At 38.7% G+C, this 18,257-nt stretch overlaps 2 protein-coding genes across 15 annotated transcripts in view; both read right to left on the minus strand.

Moving 5' to 3' along the window:
• Nucleotides 1-2,388: 2,388 nt before the first annotated feature.
• golt1a (golgi transport 1A) lies at nt 2,389-11,830 on the minus strand. The gene is made up of 5 exons (XM_079596538.1): nt 11,712-11,830; nt 11,405-11,496; nt 2,919-3,097; nt 2,629-2,692; nt 2,389-2,516 (listed from the first exon to the last, which is right to left on the minus strand). Exons 1-5 carry the CDS (start codon nt 11,734-11,736, stop codon nt 2,475-2,477), a joined length of 402 nt encoding a protein of 133 aa, XP_079452664.1. The 5' UTR covers nt 11,737-11,830; the 3' UTR covers nt 2,389-2,474.
• Nucleotides 11,831-14,326: 2,496 nt separating this feature from the next.
• Nucleotides 14,327-18,257, minus strand: part of plekha6 (pleckstrin homology domain containing, family A member 6) — a 99,317-nt gene continuing 95,386 nt past the window's right edge. For 13 of the 14 annotated variants that reach the window (XM_079597408.1, XM_079597417.1, XM_079597418.1 and 10 more), the window contains 2 exons: nt 17,904-18,000; nt 14,327-16,597 (listed from right to left, as the gene is read on the minus strand). In XM_079597408.1, coding sequence (XP_079453534.1) covers nt 17,906-18,000 — 95 coding nt within the window. In that variant the 3' untranslated portion in view covers nt 14,327-16,597; nt 17,904-17,905. The remainder of the gene's footprint in view (nt 16,598-17,903; nt 18,001-18,257) is intronic. The other variant, XM_079597413.1, reaches the window with a different exon arrangement.

Consider the following 18,257-nt stretch of genomic DNA (forward strand, 5'->3'; position numbering starts at 1 on the left):
GTTCTCTCTTCCCATAGCGGAGACCGAAGGAATTGAGGTTGTAGTATGCAACATGCTGCCTTCTTTTTGTGTAAGGCTTTTCTGGAGACAACCACCATGTGCTCCGCTGAGGACCTGCACCCATGGAGAAGTGCATTGAGAGCAGCTGTGCATTGGGAGAAGGAGATCCAGCTGTGGGACGAGCATCAGTTCTCCTGAGAACCCGGAGTGATGCTTCTTCGGGAGTTTCATCTAGAGATAGGTGTTTCGTTCAGACAAGTGAGCTGTCAGTATGCTTTACATGTCCAATACAGGCTTTTGAAATATTTTAGAATTTAACTTTTATCAACATTATGAAGTTTTTCCATAAAACAATAAACATCTGTTACGACAATAGTAAATGTTGTGAGACACACCGATTTTAAAACCTCTACAATGCATCTGGAATCTTAGATGGCTATTTTCTTTTCAGTTGTATTGTCATTTGTTGCCTTAAGACTGTTTAAACACATTTTAATATTTGCTATATTTTTTATATATTTATTAGAAGTTAATTCCAGTTAACACAACATTAAACTTACCTTTTAAGTAAGAGTAAGAGTATGTGTCTTGAATCGCCACTGACATCATCAAAATGATGGTAAGTAGCATCATTTTGAATGTGTTTTTTTTAACCAAAATTAGTTTCTGTAAGAAAGAAATGTAATTAGAAACTAGTACACATGGTTGTTTTCTGAATCATGGGTGTATATAAGAAGACTCATTTAAGAGATCACACGTTTCAGTGACATTTATCTGTATCTTTTCATACTCGTGAGCTCAGACACAGACATTGCATTTTTACATTTTCGAAAACACATAATTCAGTATGATAAGCTTTTTTCCTTACTGGAAAAGAAAAGAAAAAGTCCCACCATTGTATTGCCATTCTTGTGCATACATAATGTAGTATAGGGTTTGCACGGATCACACACACGGACACGGACACACACACACACACACACACACACACACACACACACACACACACACACACACACACACACACACACACACACACACACACACACACACACACACACGACGCAAACTAGGACACACACTTCAAAAATTATTTAAGTTATCAAAAGCATCAGAAATCAGCCTTTCACCTCTACTTCTATTCTGTTTATAGATCTAAATGATAAAAAAAAGTTATACAATAACATAAACTAATCAGATTTTGTGACCAAAATGCTGCTGAGCGAGGATAAAACAGCAATGTAAAATGTGCGTAAGAAAAATGAAAAGCATTCTTCAAAACCGCATGCAGGCTCAATTTGAACATGGAATTAACGATGTGTATTCATTTACATTTTGAAAAGCATAGAAACTACAAAAAAGTGGATTCTTCTTTAAAAAGCTTCACATTTAACCCTTTTGGGTTGGTTTTACCTCCCTATACAAAAAAATTGCAAAAATGCATATTTCCAGTGAACGCAGGTACTGATTACAAAAGAAAAAAAATTCAATAAACTGTAATCACATTGAAAAATATGTCAAATGCATAAATGTAATACTGTCAATCAAACCATGCATCCAAATCCTAGACTTCAAATAGACCATCACACAGAATGTATAAATGTGTGGTCAGACTTCAAATAGACCATCACATAGACTGTACAAAATGTGCGCTTACACTAACATGTATGCAACTATCAAAGCAAACATGAACATTGGAGAATGTGGGAGAATAAAGTATATGGCTTACCTTTACACCTGCTGTTATGGAGGTTGTGTTTGGTTCATACAATTTTCAGACACAATTTATCTTTTTCATACAACATCACCTGCGTCATAGCCTCCCCGGTGGGTGGGAGACCTGCATAAGCTTCCCCTCTTTCCCTCTGATCTTGTCTTTTTGCCCCAGGGTGGGTCCACCACCCATCCATTTCACCGGAACATTTCAGAACCACAAAGCCTTTATATATTTGAACTCAATATCATTTGATTTTCTATTTGAGGGTAGTTCATTGAAGTTGGGGGGAGCAGACAGATGGAATAGAAATGAGATGATTGGAAAAGCACTCCTCTATATGTATTATATTCATAACTTGTAGCGTTGAGAGCAGGCCAAGAAGCTTTACAAGATCACCAGACATTTTATTTTTGCTTGTGTTCATCTCAAGAGGGAAATGTAAATGTACAGATCAACGTATGTCTTGCGCTCATCAAATCCTGATATTGCTGCATATTTTTTTTAAATGGAAAAAGATATATATTTAAAATAGATGAACACAAAAAAACCATTCTTAAGTTATATAGTATTTCCTTAAGCTATTAGGACATGTTGTTATAAATATTGACAAAAGTATTAAAATAAAATAAACCACACAACTATCCATCATATATATATATATATATATATATATATATATATATATATATATGGAAAATAAAATCTAAAATTTGAACAGTGCACTGCAGCAGCACATCCAGATTTCCAACATCTGCGCTTACACCATTGAGGAACTACTTCCAGATAACTTGTTTAAAATCTGAAAGAGAGCAAAGAAAGTCAACCCTGAAAGTTTAATATAAAAAATTAATATACTTTGGTTGTGCTTAACTTATATAGATTTAAGTTTTGATCCAACTTTTGTTCCATACCGTAGTTAAAAAGGGAATGTTCAAGACTGTTGAGAGAAATCCAAAAGCCATTGGGAAGAATGACCTACAAACAATGCAGATTTGTGTTATTTGTCAGTTTAGGAGAGGAACGATCCAAAGAACGATGCCAATTCAAGCAGACAAATAGCATGTATTTAGTAAAAATATAAAAGGTTTCAAAATGAGATTAGGCCAAATGCATCTTGTTTGGTTTAAAGTAAGAATATCTTAACCGAATGAGGCGCCTGCCCCGCACACATGGACAGGACATGATTCAACTGTTTACTCACTTAAATAGAAGCACAAAGCCATAGGTCTCCACTAGCATGCCAATACGAGGCCATCTTAGTAGAACTAAAGCCACGCCTCCTAGAAAGAAGGCGGAGCTTCTGAGCTTCTGTCTCTGGAAAAAGAAGTGGACTGTCCTCCTCAAGCCAATGATGAAGGCCAGACCAGACAGAAACAGAATCTGATACAAGAGAAGGAAAATGTTATGTATGTATGTAAGTAGTAAGTAAGTAAAGTGTATTTATAGAGCGCTTTTCACAGATAAAATCCCAAAGTGCTTTACAAAGTGCAACCACAATAATAAAACAGTATACAATCAATACAAATTAAAACATTAAAAAAGCCCAAAATAAAACCCAGTCAACTAAAAGCTTGTTTAAATAAGTGTCTTGAGATGCCTTTTAAAAGAATCGACAGAGTCGGCCACATGGAGGAACAAAGTTCCACAGTCTGGGGGCTACAGCCTGAAAGGACAGGTCTCCTCGGGTTTTATAGCGAGTCTTTGGGACCATTAACAGACTCTGGCCTGAGGATCGAAGTGCCCGGCCTGGGGAGTATGTGCATAACAAATCAGCAATGTATTGTGGGGCCTGATGTGTGTCCTTCTGCCAGATCTTGTTAAAAGCCTTGCCGCAGCATTTTGAACCATTTGAAGACGATTTAGAGTAGATTTGTTACAAAAAGTAAAAAGAGAATTACAGTAATCTAAACATGAAGAAATAAAAGCATGGATAACCATCTCGAGATCAGAGTCCGATAAAATTGCCCTCAATTTTGTAATATTTCTTAGATGATAAAAACTATTTCTGACCAAAAGTCTAGAATGGCAGTCCAAAGACATTGACTGGTCAAACCAGACACCTAGATTTCTGATGCTCGACTGGACTGAGGAGCTCAGAGAACCAAGGTGTTGAAGGATGGATGGTATTTTATTGTCTGGGGCAACAATTTGGGTTTCAGTCTTTTTCAAATTTAATTGGAAACGATTTAACAGAAGAAATACATTCCAATAAATCAAATGAGTCATTGAATGAGCAATACAACTGTATGTCATCAGCATAAAAATGGTATGACACATTGTTACATTTTTCCAAGAGGGGTAATGTACAGTAAAAAACAAAAGTGGACCTAGGACAGAGCCCCGAGGAACACCATTCAAGAATGGAGTAGCTTTAGACAGTATACCCATTACATATACTGTACAGAAAAAGTTATGTCACTCAAGTAAGAGGAAAACCACTTTAAAACAGACCCAATGATACCAAACTCTTTTTCCAATCTATTCAACAGTATTTTGTGGTCCACTGTATCGAAAGCTGATGATAAATCCAATAGAACCAATACTGAGTACCTTCCAGAGTCAGCATTCATCTGTACTTCATTAGACACTTTGATGAGAGAACTCTCAGTAGAGTGCATCTTTCTAAAACCAGACTGATACTTATCCAAAAGTTCATTGTAACTTAGAAAAGCTGTCAGCTGCTCAGCTACTACCTTCTCCATGACTTTTGAGAGAAAAGGCAGTTTTGATATTGGCCTATAATTACAAGGCTCCGCTGGGTCCAAATTGGGCTTTTTTAAAATTGGGCTTATCACTGCCTGTTTATAAAAGTTTGGGACGGTCCCAATGGAAAGTGAAGTGTTAATAATTTTGACGACAAGAGGAGCAACAAGATCAATCACTTTAAAGAACAAGGAAGTTGGGCAAGGAACGGGCATGAGGATGGCTTCATCTTTTTAAGTAAGACCATGACATCATCTAATGAGACAGCAGAAAAGCTAGCCCAGGAGCAATTTGGAGTAGCTAGCAACAGTGGTGCTCTCATCAGATGGTTTTACACTTGCTCGGATCTCATTCACCTTATTTACGAAGTATTTAAAAGATTTGTTGCAGTCATCAATGGTGAAAACAGGCACCAGTGGAGTTGAGGGTGAAACAATATTCTGAATAATATCAAAGACAACTTTGGGGTTTCTCTTATTCTGATATACAAGATCAGAAAAATACATAGATCTGGCCTGCTTTATCATTTCGTTTAGTGATACAATCAGCTCCTTTAAATGCAGTCTGTGCACTTCCAAATGAGTGGATTTCCACAAGCGCTCTACTTTGCAACATGTTCTCCTGATGGAAGCAATATCTTCATTTAATCAGGGACAAATATTTTTAGGCGAAGTAATTTTGTGCTTTACAGGGGACACTATGTCCAGAACAGACTGGCAATGGTCATTAAAGGGATTAACAAAGAATTCTGCATCATTAAAATCCTCAATGAATTTTTTTTTTTTGAGGATTTTTTTTTTATGAACTTTTGGCTGAAACAATTCTAAAAAATGTTCAACAACATTTTGATTTATAATACACCTTTTGGACACCACATTATGAGCATTACGGGCCACATTAAAATATACACAGCAATGGTCAGTCACATGAACATCCACAACATTCAGGCAGTTTAAGTCTAGTCCAAAGGAGAAAACAAGATCTAAAGTGTGTCCTTTTGTGTGTGTAGGACCAGAAAAAATGTTGCTTTAAATTAAAGGGCCCCTATTATGGATTTTCGAAAATGACTTCTCATGTAGTGTGTAACATAGCTCTAAGTGAATGAAAATGTATGCACCTCATGCACGCAGAGCTGTCTTTGTTATGGCAATGGGAGTTTTTGTTTTTGACGCGTGCTGTACGCGGTATACCAATCACAACAGACTGAGCTGTCTGGCCAATCAGAGCAGAGTAGCTCGTGGAAAGGAGGGATTTAGAGAGATTGATTAATTTAGCCGTTTGAGAATCATTGGAAATGTGGTGATGTGCAAATGTATATTATGAGAAAATTAAACAGTTTTTTGACCTTTGATGCATGTAAACCTGTTGCAGGAGACTCCAAAACAACATTAGGAAACTTTAAAATATCGTAATAGGGGCCCTTGAAAAGAATCTGTGAGTGTTAAAAACTACCTCAGTTCCCGGAGAGTAGGGAACGAGTATTGCGTAGCAATACGCAGTGGGGAAACTCCTTTTCCTCAATTTACTGAAGCCTATAATGTACAGTAAAACGCATTTTGCAGCTGCACAGCTAGCACAGTGAGTATATATATGTCAGAACTTAATCAACATTATGTACCAATAGGACCGGACAGACGGGTCTATCAGTATGGGGAAAATATAACCGGCCAAAGGCTGGTTTTATAATAAATGTATATGGGATTGTGCACAGTTACATAATTTGTAGACAAGACCAGACACCGTCAGGCCTTGATCATACCAAAAATAGCTTCGCCTGTATGGAAGGTACCTCCATATTATAAAACTTCATAAATGGGGAAGACGAGGACCAGCCGGCCGCATTACAAATATCCTGAATGGGAACCCCAGAGGACCAAGCCCAAGACGACGCCATGCCTCTAGTCGAATGAGCCTTGATACCTATAGGGCAAACCTGACCCACTGAGATATGGCATCTACTATCCATCTAGACAGTCTTTGCTTAGTGACTGGATAACCCTTAGATCAGCCACCAAAGCAGACAAAGAGCTGTTCTGATTGTCTGAAAGATGCAGAACGCTCCAGATAGATTCTCAGTGCTCTGACAGGGCAGAGCAGATTAACTTCCCCATTAGAGTGCGGATCGGGCCGAATTTTTCAGTCCGAGCCCGGCCCGCGTCCGACAGAGCAGTAACCGAACCCGACCCGAGCCCGACAGGCATAAAGATATTTATGTTCGAGCCCGACCCGAGACCGGCAGTTAAAATCCCATTTTTTTCTCATACTAATGACAATTGTATGTTTGTTTGTGTGGAAAGCCCGCTTTTATTAAGCAACTGTAGGAAGGCACTCGGAAATGTCAATAGGATGAGCGCATCAGCGCGTGGAGCAACAAGCGCTCTTAACACCTGGCGCGCGCACATTATGCACGTGTTTCGTTGTCACGGCTACATAAACAAATGTCCGCACACAGGAAGACGGATGTTATGGTAATATTTTACATGTATTTTAATCACAAAAACGAACGTTTGCATCAAGTGAAAGCATCAGGCACATCGGCTACCTACATAATAAGCTGTTTTAAATTTAAAATGTTCAATGCCTTATCGCGCTGATGTGACCGAGCCCGACCCGAACCCGAACATCATTTCTAAATATCTGTCCGAACCCGGCACGGCCCGTCGGGTACCGGCGGGTCCCGTCGGGCTCGGGTCGGGTATCCATCCTCTATTCCCCATCCTCAGCAGAAGGGGGAAGGGCTAATAATGTGATAACCTGTGCTTTAAACGGCGTTGAGAGCACTTTGGGTACATAGCCATGTCTGGGTTTGAGGATGACATTGGAGTCCTCCAATTCAAACTCCAAACATGAAGGGCGCACAGAGAGGGCCTGAGGATCCCCCACTCGCTTGAGAGATGCCAGTGCCACCAGGAGAGCAGTCTTTAGCGAGAGAGGTTTAAGATCAACCGACTGGAGCGGTTCAAAAGGTGGACTTTTCAGGGCCCTAAGGACCGTAGAGGCACGGATGGAGGATCCTAGCTCCTTTTAGAAACCGTACCACCAGGTCGTTTCTTTCTAGTGATTGGCCAGCCACTGGAGCATGATGAGCTGCAATGGCTGCCATGTACACTTTGAGCGTGGGCGGGGAACGGCCCGCATCCAACAGCTCTTGCAGGAAGGAGAGTATCACGGATACCTCACATGACCCTGGATCAAAGAGTTTTTTCGAGCACCAGCTGGAAAACCCTGACCACTTCTGAGCATAAAGGCGCCTGGTAGACGGGGCCTTAGGCTCAGTGATAGTGATCAAGACCTTCTCAGGAAGGTCCCTGGGTCCCCATTTAGGGGCCAGACGTGGAGCCAGTGCTGCAGCGGGCGCATGCGCAGTAATCCCATACGGAGTACTGAAGATGCCACTGCCATGAGACAGAGAAGTTTCAGAAATGTCTTTAGAGGCGCGCGCTCTCCAGCCTTGAATGAGGCTGCCAGCGTTCGCACCGAGAGCGTGCGGTCTCGTGTTAGCCACACTGTCATCGTTATAGAGTCGATAACTGTGCCCAGAAAGACCACGCTCTGGCTGGGGTTCAGTTTGCTCTTGGTTACATTGATATTAAAACCCAGACATTTCAAATGGCCGAGAATCAAATCTCTGTGTGACAGTAGCTCGGCTTCGACTGTGCCAGCACCAGCCAGTCGTCGAGATAATTCAGCACGCACACTCCCTAATGTCTCAGGGGAGAGAGCGCTGCATCCATGCAGCTGTCATATTTCTGCAACTGTCTTCAGAAAATATGATAGGAGAACCTCTTTGTTACAGTTGCCCAGTGATTTAGTTCATTGTTTCATTCATTCCATTGGGGTGCACAGAAATTCAGAGACATGTGAATCTCTCAAAACATTTCAAGATGATGTCTGACTGGCAGAATCAATAATAATTGCATACTGACAATAAGGCATACTTTTATGACCATTATGATATATTGCACTGTGACATCATTTTCATGAAAATCTCATTATTGTAATAATAAATTCAAATAAATGGAATAGTAAAAGTAAAACAATATAGAATGCATTGCAGTAATGAGGTATAATGATTTCCATGCAGCTTTTGTAAATGTGATTACAGTTGGATGCTGAATGGGTTTTATTAATGCATGACTTCTGAATGACTTCAAACACTGACCTCAGAGGAGCCGCGTGAATACGCGTGTGTGTGTGTGTCCTCTTTGCCCCGGCATGTGCTGACTCACTAGTAAATACTGCTGCCTTATCCTTCAGAAAAGCTACAACAATGAGCTCAAAATGAAGGCGAGTAAAGAGGACACGTGTGTATGAATCACATCCTGGTGCTGATCTCCCTCGAACATGACAGGAGAGGGCGTTTGAGCAGGAGAAAGTGAGACCATGAGACCAATCTCCAACCTCTCAGGATGCCGTTGGCTGCGGCGCTTCTTCTTCCTCGGCCTAAGTAGAGCCAGGAAAGGAAGAGCGGGAGAAGCGGCGTCGCCGTCTCGTGAGAGAGCTAGCCGTGTCCGCAGCACAGAGATGGGCATGCTCTCACAGACAGAGCAGCCGCCGGCAGAGATGCAGCTCGTGTGCCCGTACGGCACAAGAGGAGCGAGGCATTTGGAATAACGTTTCGCGTTCTAATCACAGAGAATAGAAAAAGGATATGCGTTGACGCCGGATAGTCACAGGTGAACGACTTCAGGAGAGACGACTTCTGGTGTGAAGGCGTAGTCCGCTGAGTGCTGCTCGCTCAGGCTGAAAAGGGCTTGTTCGACGGCGAAGGCTTCCAAGGTTTCAGAGACGTGAAGTTGTCGCTGAAAGAATAGAATCTGCTAAAATGGGGTTTTTCGGGGACTAATATAGGCTCTGGATGTTGCGGGCCTGCGCCATTGGATGTGCAGTTGCCGCAGCACAGCCAATGAGTGAGCCAGACCAACCCGATCTCACGGCAATTCGTACGAATTTTACGAGGTGACTAATTCGTACCAATTCATACGACCTCACTCGTACGAATTTGTACGTTTTTTGCTAATTCGTACATATTTTACGATTTGCCAAAATCGTATGAATTCATACGAATGACCTACCCCTGACCCCGCCCCTAAACCCAACCGTCACGTGGGTTTAGACAAATCGTACAAATTCGTACGAGTGAGGTCGTACAAATTCGTACGAATTAGCCACCTTTTAATCACTCGTACAAATTCGTACGAATTGGTCGTGAGATAGCGTTGGCCTGACACTCACTGTGCTAGTTGTGCAGCTGCAAAATGCGTTTTACATTATTGGCTTCAGTAAATCGAGGAAAAGGAGTTTCCCCACTGCGTATAGCTACACAATACGAAGTGACCGTTCGAAAGGGAACTCAGATGCTACATTACAAGAGGGATCGTCAATGTAGAAATTAAAATCATCAAGAATTAAAACTTTATCTAATTTAATAATAGTAGATAAAAAATCTGAAAACTCGTCTAAGAACTCTCGTGCAGGGCCAGCAGGTTGGTAAATTAAAATACAATAAAAGAAGTCAGTATTTCCAACCTTTGTCATTTGAAGCTCGAATTAGTTGAAAGGCTCAGTTTCTGTGGATGAGCGCGAGGCCACAAGGAAATAATCCTTGTACCTGTCCCAGGTAACACACACGTCTTTCATTTGCTCCTTGATGTGCACTATACCGATATTTTTATGCTTTTGAAAGAAACATTTATGCTCACTAAGGTTGCATTTATTATAATACAGTACAAACTGTAAAATTATGAAACAGTTATTATTTAAATAACTGTTGTCTATTTTATTATAAAAATATATATTTTTATTCAGTCATTACTTCAGTTCCACATGATCCTTAAGAAATCATTCTAATAGGCTGACTTCTGATTATCAATGTTAAAAACATTTGTGCTGCTCAATATTTTTGTTTGAAATATAGCTTTTGTTTTAAAGCTGCAGTCCGTCGTTTTTCCTCTTTGTCGCCATCTCTGTTCGAAATCTGCAATTGCAGTTATTCGCGGAATTATTAACTGTGCGTGGGTAGTAAATCGGCATGAAACAGCGCGGATGAACACAATGTATTGAGGCTGTCGTGTCGCTGTGGATACTGTACTACTGTCATCAGCAATCTCAGAGTATACTTTTTGAAAGTGTCAACATTAGAATTTTCATCGGAAAATGCCATCTGAACAAGTAAGTAACATTCACTTTTGTTCTGACCAAATTCGGGGGGTGGGTGGAAGCATTGCAGTAGGCTATATCATGCTGATTAAATCTAACGATTGCTTATATCACGTCAAAACGTGAAAAATATATTTTTTCTGTAGCCAATCTGAAGTCCGAAGTCTTTGTGTTTTACAACTGGTGAATCTCCAGTTGTCACTGGTGATTGTCGCTTTATACTTTCGGGATCCGCCATACCAAGTGCTAAGCTAAATCTCCACCTTCATCATCCACACACGCTAGCCGGGGACTCCTTCTCTATGTGTACAGAAGTGACGTAATGACGCAAAGACATGCTCGAAATTCCCGCGGAAATCCACCAGTACCACTGGAATTAAAATCATTATTACAAGCTTACCGTTTTGAATCGAGGTAAGGCAAGCAGATCGTTTTGAACACTGGCTGGTTACGTTTTTTTTCAAAAATGTCTTTTTTGATATTTTTAAACACAAAAAAGTGCCGGACTGCAGCTTTAAATATAGGTTTTTGAAGAATAAAAAAAACACCTAACTTTAGAACGATATTGTATGTAATTTTCTGACACACTTAAAGCTATCGTTCACCCAAAATTCATGTATTTAGCCCCTTCTCGCTTATTACCATTTCTGGATTTAAAGTTTGTATGGAAAAGATTAGCTGTGTTTAGCAAAACATTTTTTAATAAAAGTGACATATGGTTGGGCAAATTACAGAAAATCTCCAATTTTTAGAACTACCCCTTTAAAAAAAAACATTTGATCTAGCTTGTTGTGTCATATCTAAACAGCTCATCATAGCACTTACATTACCAAACGCCAACAGGACCGAGTCAAAGTACAGCAGTATTCCAAACAGCACAAAGAACATGCCGAATCCTGACAGACCCACACCGATTTCTAGAATCCAGTTAGAACAAATTGTTTAGCTATATTTTCAGTTAGTTAATAAAGCAATTATTACTGTAGTCATTTAAAAGGGAAAACATATTGTCATTCTGTTGATTAACACAGTAAAAGTCAGAATGAACATACCAGTTCCAGAACATACAGTTCAGTCGGAACTGTAACTCATACAGCCGTTCATTTATATTCAGTGAAAGAAAGACACTCACTCTGAAACTCAGTGATTGTGATCATGGTTTCCCCTCTGTTGTCTTTCTTGGCTCAGATGTCCCGGTTTTGGTTCCTTAGTTTTTACTGGTTTGAATGTTTCCCATAAATACTTGACTTTGAACCCTACCGTAGGGTGAACATTAACCAAACGTATTAGAATGATGATCACTTTATCTTTTACACTTTATCAGTCCATTTACTCATTCATGAGTCCACTCAACCTCTGCCCTTATTTCCTTACCTCACATCCCAAACATTTAAATTAATCTCGACGCTGCAAAAAGTACTCCCTAACACCTATTCACAATTTGGTAATATCCCCTGTCCCCCAATCTAAATAATTGAAGTGTGTAATGTGCTTTATTGGCATGACAAATAATTGTATATTCATATTAGCTGTGTTCAGAAGAAAATAGTGCAAATCAACATGAGCAAAAATAGTCATTTTATCAGAGACCCTTTTGGTAACTATAGTTAAACACAATTCTGGCATAGGCCTACTTGATTCTGACTTGTCAAGAGTCAGATATTTGACTAATATTCCCCGATGCCCTGGAACCTGGTTTCTGCCACAGAATAAAAAAAAATAAAAAAGGTAAATGTGACGAAGTTTATGTCTAACAATTCTTACAAGATATAAACTCGCAGTTTGGACTTTTTTTATTGTACGCTTTTCTAAAACATGGCTCCGACTACCCAGAATGCAATGCTCAATGAAATTGTTTCTCCATTTATTTTCCCATAGGGAAATTGATTTTGAACGATATAACTTTAAACCTTTAAAGACAGGTTTAAAGACATATATATATATATCTTGCAATGAACTTAAAATATTGTTTTTATATATATAATCAACATTTGTTTTGTATTTCTCCATCGTTTTTAATTGTATTATTCTGTTCGCTAGGCTTCATGGGATTGTAGTTCTTTCCCTCACTAAAGCTGACAAGTACACAGTCTTGTTCCTTAGTCTTTTTTCCTATTTTCAAAAACTTTTTTGCTTCAAATGAAAGTTTGTAATGTGATTCATGTAGCTGATTGGCTTGGTTCATGACTTATAAATCTTTAACGAAGACTTTTTAAAATCAGAAAAATGAATGGAAAAAAATAAAAGGGGGCGCGAACTGTTGCACTCATAGTCTGGGAAACTATTGTCATAACTATTTAGTCACCGCCGTCATGTTTTAAAACACACTCATGAGCGTACAATGATATAAAAAAAGTTTGGAAACAACACAATGGTGAAAGTGAAAAAGTGCACTTCATTTGAGATATGTTTTCCACATCAGTCGTGTGAGCGGCTATGCCAGGTCATAACACAGCAAGCGTTCACCATTCTAATGTGTATCTCTATTGACTCAGCATCTCTTGTGGAAGTGGGAACAAATGCTCAAATCCATTTAGCTAACACTTTACAATAAAGTCCCATTTGTTAACATTAATGAATGTGCTAAAATGAATTAACAATGAGCTTTTTGAAGCATTTATTAATGTCACATATTGAATTGTTCATTGTTTGTTCATGCTAGTTCGCAGTGCGTTAATGCTAACAAATACAACTTTTGATTTAAAAAAATTATTTGTACATTTTGAAATTTACATTGCCTAATATTAATGAATGCTATTGTTCATTGTTAACAAGTGAAACCTTATTGTAAAGTGTTACCAAGATCTTGGTAGCAAAATATCTCCCTAAAATCTACACATGCACCTCTTTCTTCCTCTTTCCGTCCAGCCATTAACCTTTTTTTTTTTTTTTTTTGTACCTCAACCACAACCTGTTCCCCTCCTGGCATCTATTGAAACAATCCCCAACAAGCTCTTTATTTTCCATTACACAAATCCCTTCTCAGTCTGTGCACTCATTTGTCCTATCCTGTTTAACAAATGCAACAAAGTCACCTGTCCTTTAACCAACTGATCTTCTTAAAATATTACTTCAATGCCTTAATACTTTCCATTAGAGTGTGTATCACAAACATACTACTGTATGTCATACTGTTTGCTTTACAGCAGAATTTGAATTAGTGTCACATTTGATGATGTTTACATTGATCACTATTTTTCTGTTTATCACGGTGAAGCTGCTGTAAAGCACAAAAGAAATGAAGATGACTTAACTTGTTATACTTACTGGCATTAAATTCCCCTGCTGACCAGCCGACACCGCAGGCTTTCGCTTTGTGTTTTTGTTATTGTCAAAATACACTAATTTATAGTTGCTCAGGGTAAGGCTCTCCTCAAAATTAAAAGCAAATGTAAAATTTAGTCCAGCAAAATGTGGCGCAGGAACAATTGTGGTAATAAATAGGATCATAAGTGGTCATAAATAAAAATAAAAAAACATGTTGGAAAGATGCATTGACTGGCGTCTGGCGTCCACCAAAGCGTTTTTTCACGTTCCTGGTGTATATTTCCAATTGTTTTCAATGGGTGTGCTATTAATTTACCTCACAAGTTGCAGCAAATCAATTCTGTTGTCTACCTCTAGAAAGATTTGTATGTTTGCGAAAGCATGAATGAAGAAAAGTGTCATGTTTAAAGGATGGTTGTTCTATGTTTAAAGTTCAAAAAGTGATACAAACAAATAAAGAGTTTTAATTACAAAGGAAGGTTTTAAATACATTCACTTTATTGCATGAGGGTACTTCTAAAGCAAGCACATGAAGTATTAATTTGTTTGATTTGCATAGCTCAAGCAGTCTTGTTTTTTTTCCTTAAAATAGCAGTAAATATGAAGACATACAGTGTTTCGATTTAAAAATATTTACACAGAACAATGTGCTTATTTTGAATTAGATATCCCTACTTTATACGCTACATGTTTTATCAAATATTAGACATATCTGCTTTGACTGTCCAACTGTGACATTTGACCATTTTGTCCAATTACATACAAAATAACACTTAAACAAGGCCTTCAAAAGGATGCTGTAAAGTTTCGGTCAATAAATTAAAAATATATCAGCCTCAATAATATATCAGATCAAAACTCTCTTTAATCATTTTATAAATGTAACCAATCAAACCCTTATTTATACATCATAGAAAAATATGCAATGCAGTGTTCTTGGTTTTCTCTTTCTGAAAAATGATAAAAATAGATCTTTGTCTTCCCCTTCAGGGATGTTTTTTCTTAAAAGTGATGAGTAATCTGCTTCTCGTAAACTTCAGATCTCATACTGTGTTTTTAGCTTGATCAGGTTTTTTTTTTTTTTTTGGAATAAGAACAAAATTATATCCATGACTTTACCCGACGGGAGAAATAAAAATGAGTTTTTTTTCAAACAATTTTTCACAAAATATCGCATACACAAGCGAAGGCGAGTGTTTAGTTAAGAGTTAGACCTAAGACAGACTGATTTCATGTAAAAAAGAAAAGAAAAGACAAGCAGAAAGCACAGTATGGGCTACCAACTTGCATGGCATTTCAGAGGTTTCGATAGGGTGAGAGATCGAAGTACAAAACAGGAGATTTATATTGTTTGGCAAATTGTCCTTTACTTTACGATACATTATAATCAAACTGCTTGATTACAGAGGTAATTACCAGTGATAGAAAAATAATCCAAAATATTGTTCCATTTAATTCCATGTCAATCTATATTTACACAAAAACTGTGCCACAGCAGAAAAAAGAAAGCCAGATGAATCTCTAAATGGCACACTGATCCACGAATAAGGGCTTTGATATTCTGTTGGGGCAACAGGTTACATAATTTAACGTCAGTACATACAGGCTGTAATGCAAGTTGCTGGCCCCGCATGAACACGCATCGTTTCAACAAGCAGACTTACAACTCTAAGGACACTTCCAATGTTTGGGCTTCTTTTCTCATTAATCTAACACACACGCTCACACAAGTATTTAGGTACCATTATTTGGTAACAACTGTCCTAGCAGTAAAAGCACTATGATGAGTCCACATGGCTTTGATGCAAAGATTAGAGTAATAGTCATATCAATATATATGCTTTCTTTATAGATACACACGGTACTTAAAGGCCTGACAATGGTTTGAGAGACTGCAATGTTGACGGGAAGAGGGTTCTTAAACACTATAGTGAAACCGGAGAGGATTGTGGGAAAGGAGGGAGGAGGCCAGGAGGAGTCACAGTGAGTCTGGCCTAAAAATTGATGGAGGGGAAGTGCCCAATGCCAAGTCTTCTTGAATCAACAACATCCTTTGGATCAAAACAACAACGGATTCGTCCACGGTCTGCGATTGTTCCAAGTTTCCGATCGAGGCTAGTGTTTTGAACACAAATAATGATCATACCAGCGGCTCCAAATCTCTCTCATGATGACTTGCTGATGAACTGAGCTTTGACAACTTTGCTGTAGTCCTTGGTCTGGTTTTTACAACTTCCTCAAGCATGGCTATTTTCCTCTGGTCGCATCTCATTCTCCGCCGCGCTCTTTCCTGTCACGAACGTGCTTGTGTCTGCAGAATCCACCCTGAGCAGCGGTAGCATGAATTTGCTGTGTGTACTCCAATCACTTAATGTGACCGAGAGCAGATATGAATCTGTAAACATCGTCCACTTCCTGGCTAGTTTGTAGCTTTTTTGTAATCTGACTGCCATCCTCTGAAACCAAGTCAAAACAGCTGATTAATTAAATTACGTAGTTCTGCCGTGGGTTACGCACTCTGAATGCGGAGCGCCCGCGGAGATGCGGAGGCAGATAACTCATGAACAGCCCTCCGCAGACATCCAAACATATTGAATTATTTCTCAGCTTGGTATTGTGTAAGAAATAAAAAAATAATAAGTTTGACGAAGGCAAAAACATATGTTCTTGGTGTTTTTTTTCCATCTTTTCTTTGTCTGCTGGACACTCAGAAGGGCTCACCGTCAAATTTGACAGCTGCAAGAGCTTGAGCTGGGAAAATGTGAGATGCGAGAGAGAGAAAGAGAAGAGGAGAATAAATGTATTGTCAGAAACTGTCATATTTCATTTAGTTCAAAGAACTTCAGCTGAACGTTTATCAAACACAAAAATGATACTAAGGCCAAAAACACACTCTGTGGAAGTATGTGAATGCCAAAAAATTTAAATCCTGTCATAATTTACCACATTTATGATTTAGGCTATGGTCACACTGGTTGATTAATTGTCCATCCAATTGAAAACTGATCTAAAATTATTGGCTGTCCACATAGAACATTTTAAAATGATTGTATTCATTATAAAAATGCCTATGTGAGTTATAAGATTTTATTAATGTAAATGAGGGGAAAAAGTGGTTTAGAGTGGGAATTAAAATAAAGCAAAATAAAATATTTCTTATTTTAATACTACTTTTGTCTTAAATCACTTTTAGTCATCTTGAAGTTTGCTCTATTGGGCCCCAGACCCTTGGTTGAGAACCACTGAGTTACATTAAACACACTGTTTATGACAGGGCCTATATAGTTCAAATTGACTTATGTTTATGTTTATAGATAGCTACTTGAATAATAAAGTCTGGCTTAATGCCACTTTTTTTTTGTCTTTTGAGCTCTGAGGTTTGCTACCATCAGAGAAACGCAAGTTAAATACATTCAAAGGGATTGCACTTTTGCAATGCATCTGGTTAAACATTCACATCTGCATTTGAACACAAGTGTTGAGCATGTTTCTGGCCTAACAGTTAATACAATTTATATCAGCATCTGGTTTCCATGTGGTTATAAGAGATAAAACTGTTCCTTAATGAACTAAAGGAAAAATGTAGGGTTTACAAAAGTCCACTGTCGATCATTTGATCAAGATGGTCCAAATGTACAATTTCAAGCACCAGGCCTTTCAAAATTCTTGTGGTTTTTATCATCACTGGTTAATGTCATGAGCTGATTGCAGCTTTTAGGTTTACTGTTAGTCTGTTTACTCTTGGTGTCAAAACTTGTTTATTGGAAAAGATGCAAAATATACAGAATGAAAGCCAGTCAACATGCTTGCAGTATGTGTTTGTGGTGTAGCCATAAATCCTGAAATAAATATGCAGTTAATCAATTCTTTTCTTTTAGAAAAATACCAAAACAGGGTGATGCAAATGCCCCAATATTCTGAGCGTTTATATTTCTAGCTCTACTGAAAGTAAAAGAAAGCATAGACAGTAATGAGTAGGACCCAGGAAGAGAGTGTGTGTAAGGAACTGGAAGTGAAAGGAAGGGGCGGGGATTGTTGTGCAGTGGGCGGGACTCACCTTCACACACTCATGATGTGGGAGGAGTCAGAGTAGTCAGCAGAAGGGGGAGGGACCAGGCTGGCTGGGGAGGCAGGGGGACTGGGGACGCACTGGGCTGCAATGCAGTGGAATCATGGGGGGAAAATATCAAAAGGAATGTATGCCATGAAGCAACTGAAAAAGGATTTGTGGGACAGAGAGGTGATCATATACTGTCCTCTCATGGAGCCACAACACAGAAGGTAAAATGAATCCATGCTAATTGTATTTTTGACTGAAAACAATATGGAATAAAATGAAAGAAAGCAATGAAGGAAATGTCCAATGCATGATCCTAAAATTAGCATGAATTAGTGCATTTTAACTGCTTTT

Source organism: Phoxinus phoxinus, assembly GCF_949152265.1.
Source record: "Phoxinus phoxinus genome assembly, chromosome: 22".
Classification (NCBI taxonomy): Eukaryota; Metazoa; Chordata; class Actinopteri; order Cypriniformes; family Leuciscidae; genus Phoxinus; species Phoxinus phoxinus.

Excerpts from the sequence above, each read along its gene's own strand:
- golt1a (XM_079596538.1), bottom strand. The coding sequence starts at position 11,736 with ATGATCACAATCACTGAGTTTCAGA. Across the intron at positions 3,098-11,404 it reads TCCTGTTGGCGTTTGGTAAT|ATTCTGTTTCTGTCTGGTCT; the intron begins GTAAGTGCTATG and ends CTCTTGTATCAG. Across the intron at positions 2,517-2,628 it reads ACATTCCCTTTTTAACTACG|ATTTTAAACAAGTTATCTGG; the intron begins GTATGGAACAAA and ends GCTCTCTTTCAG.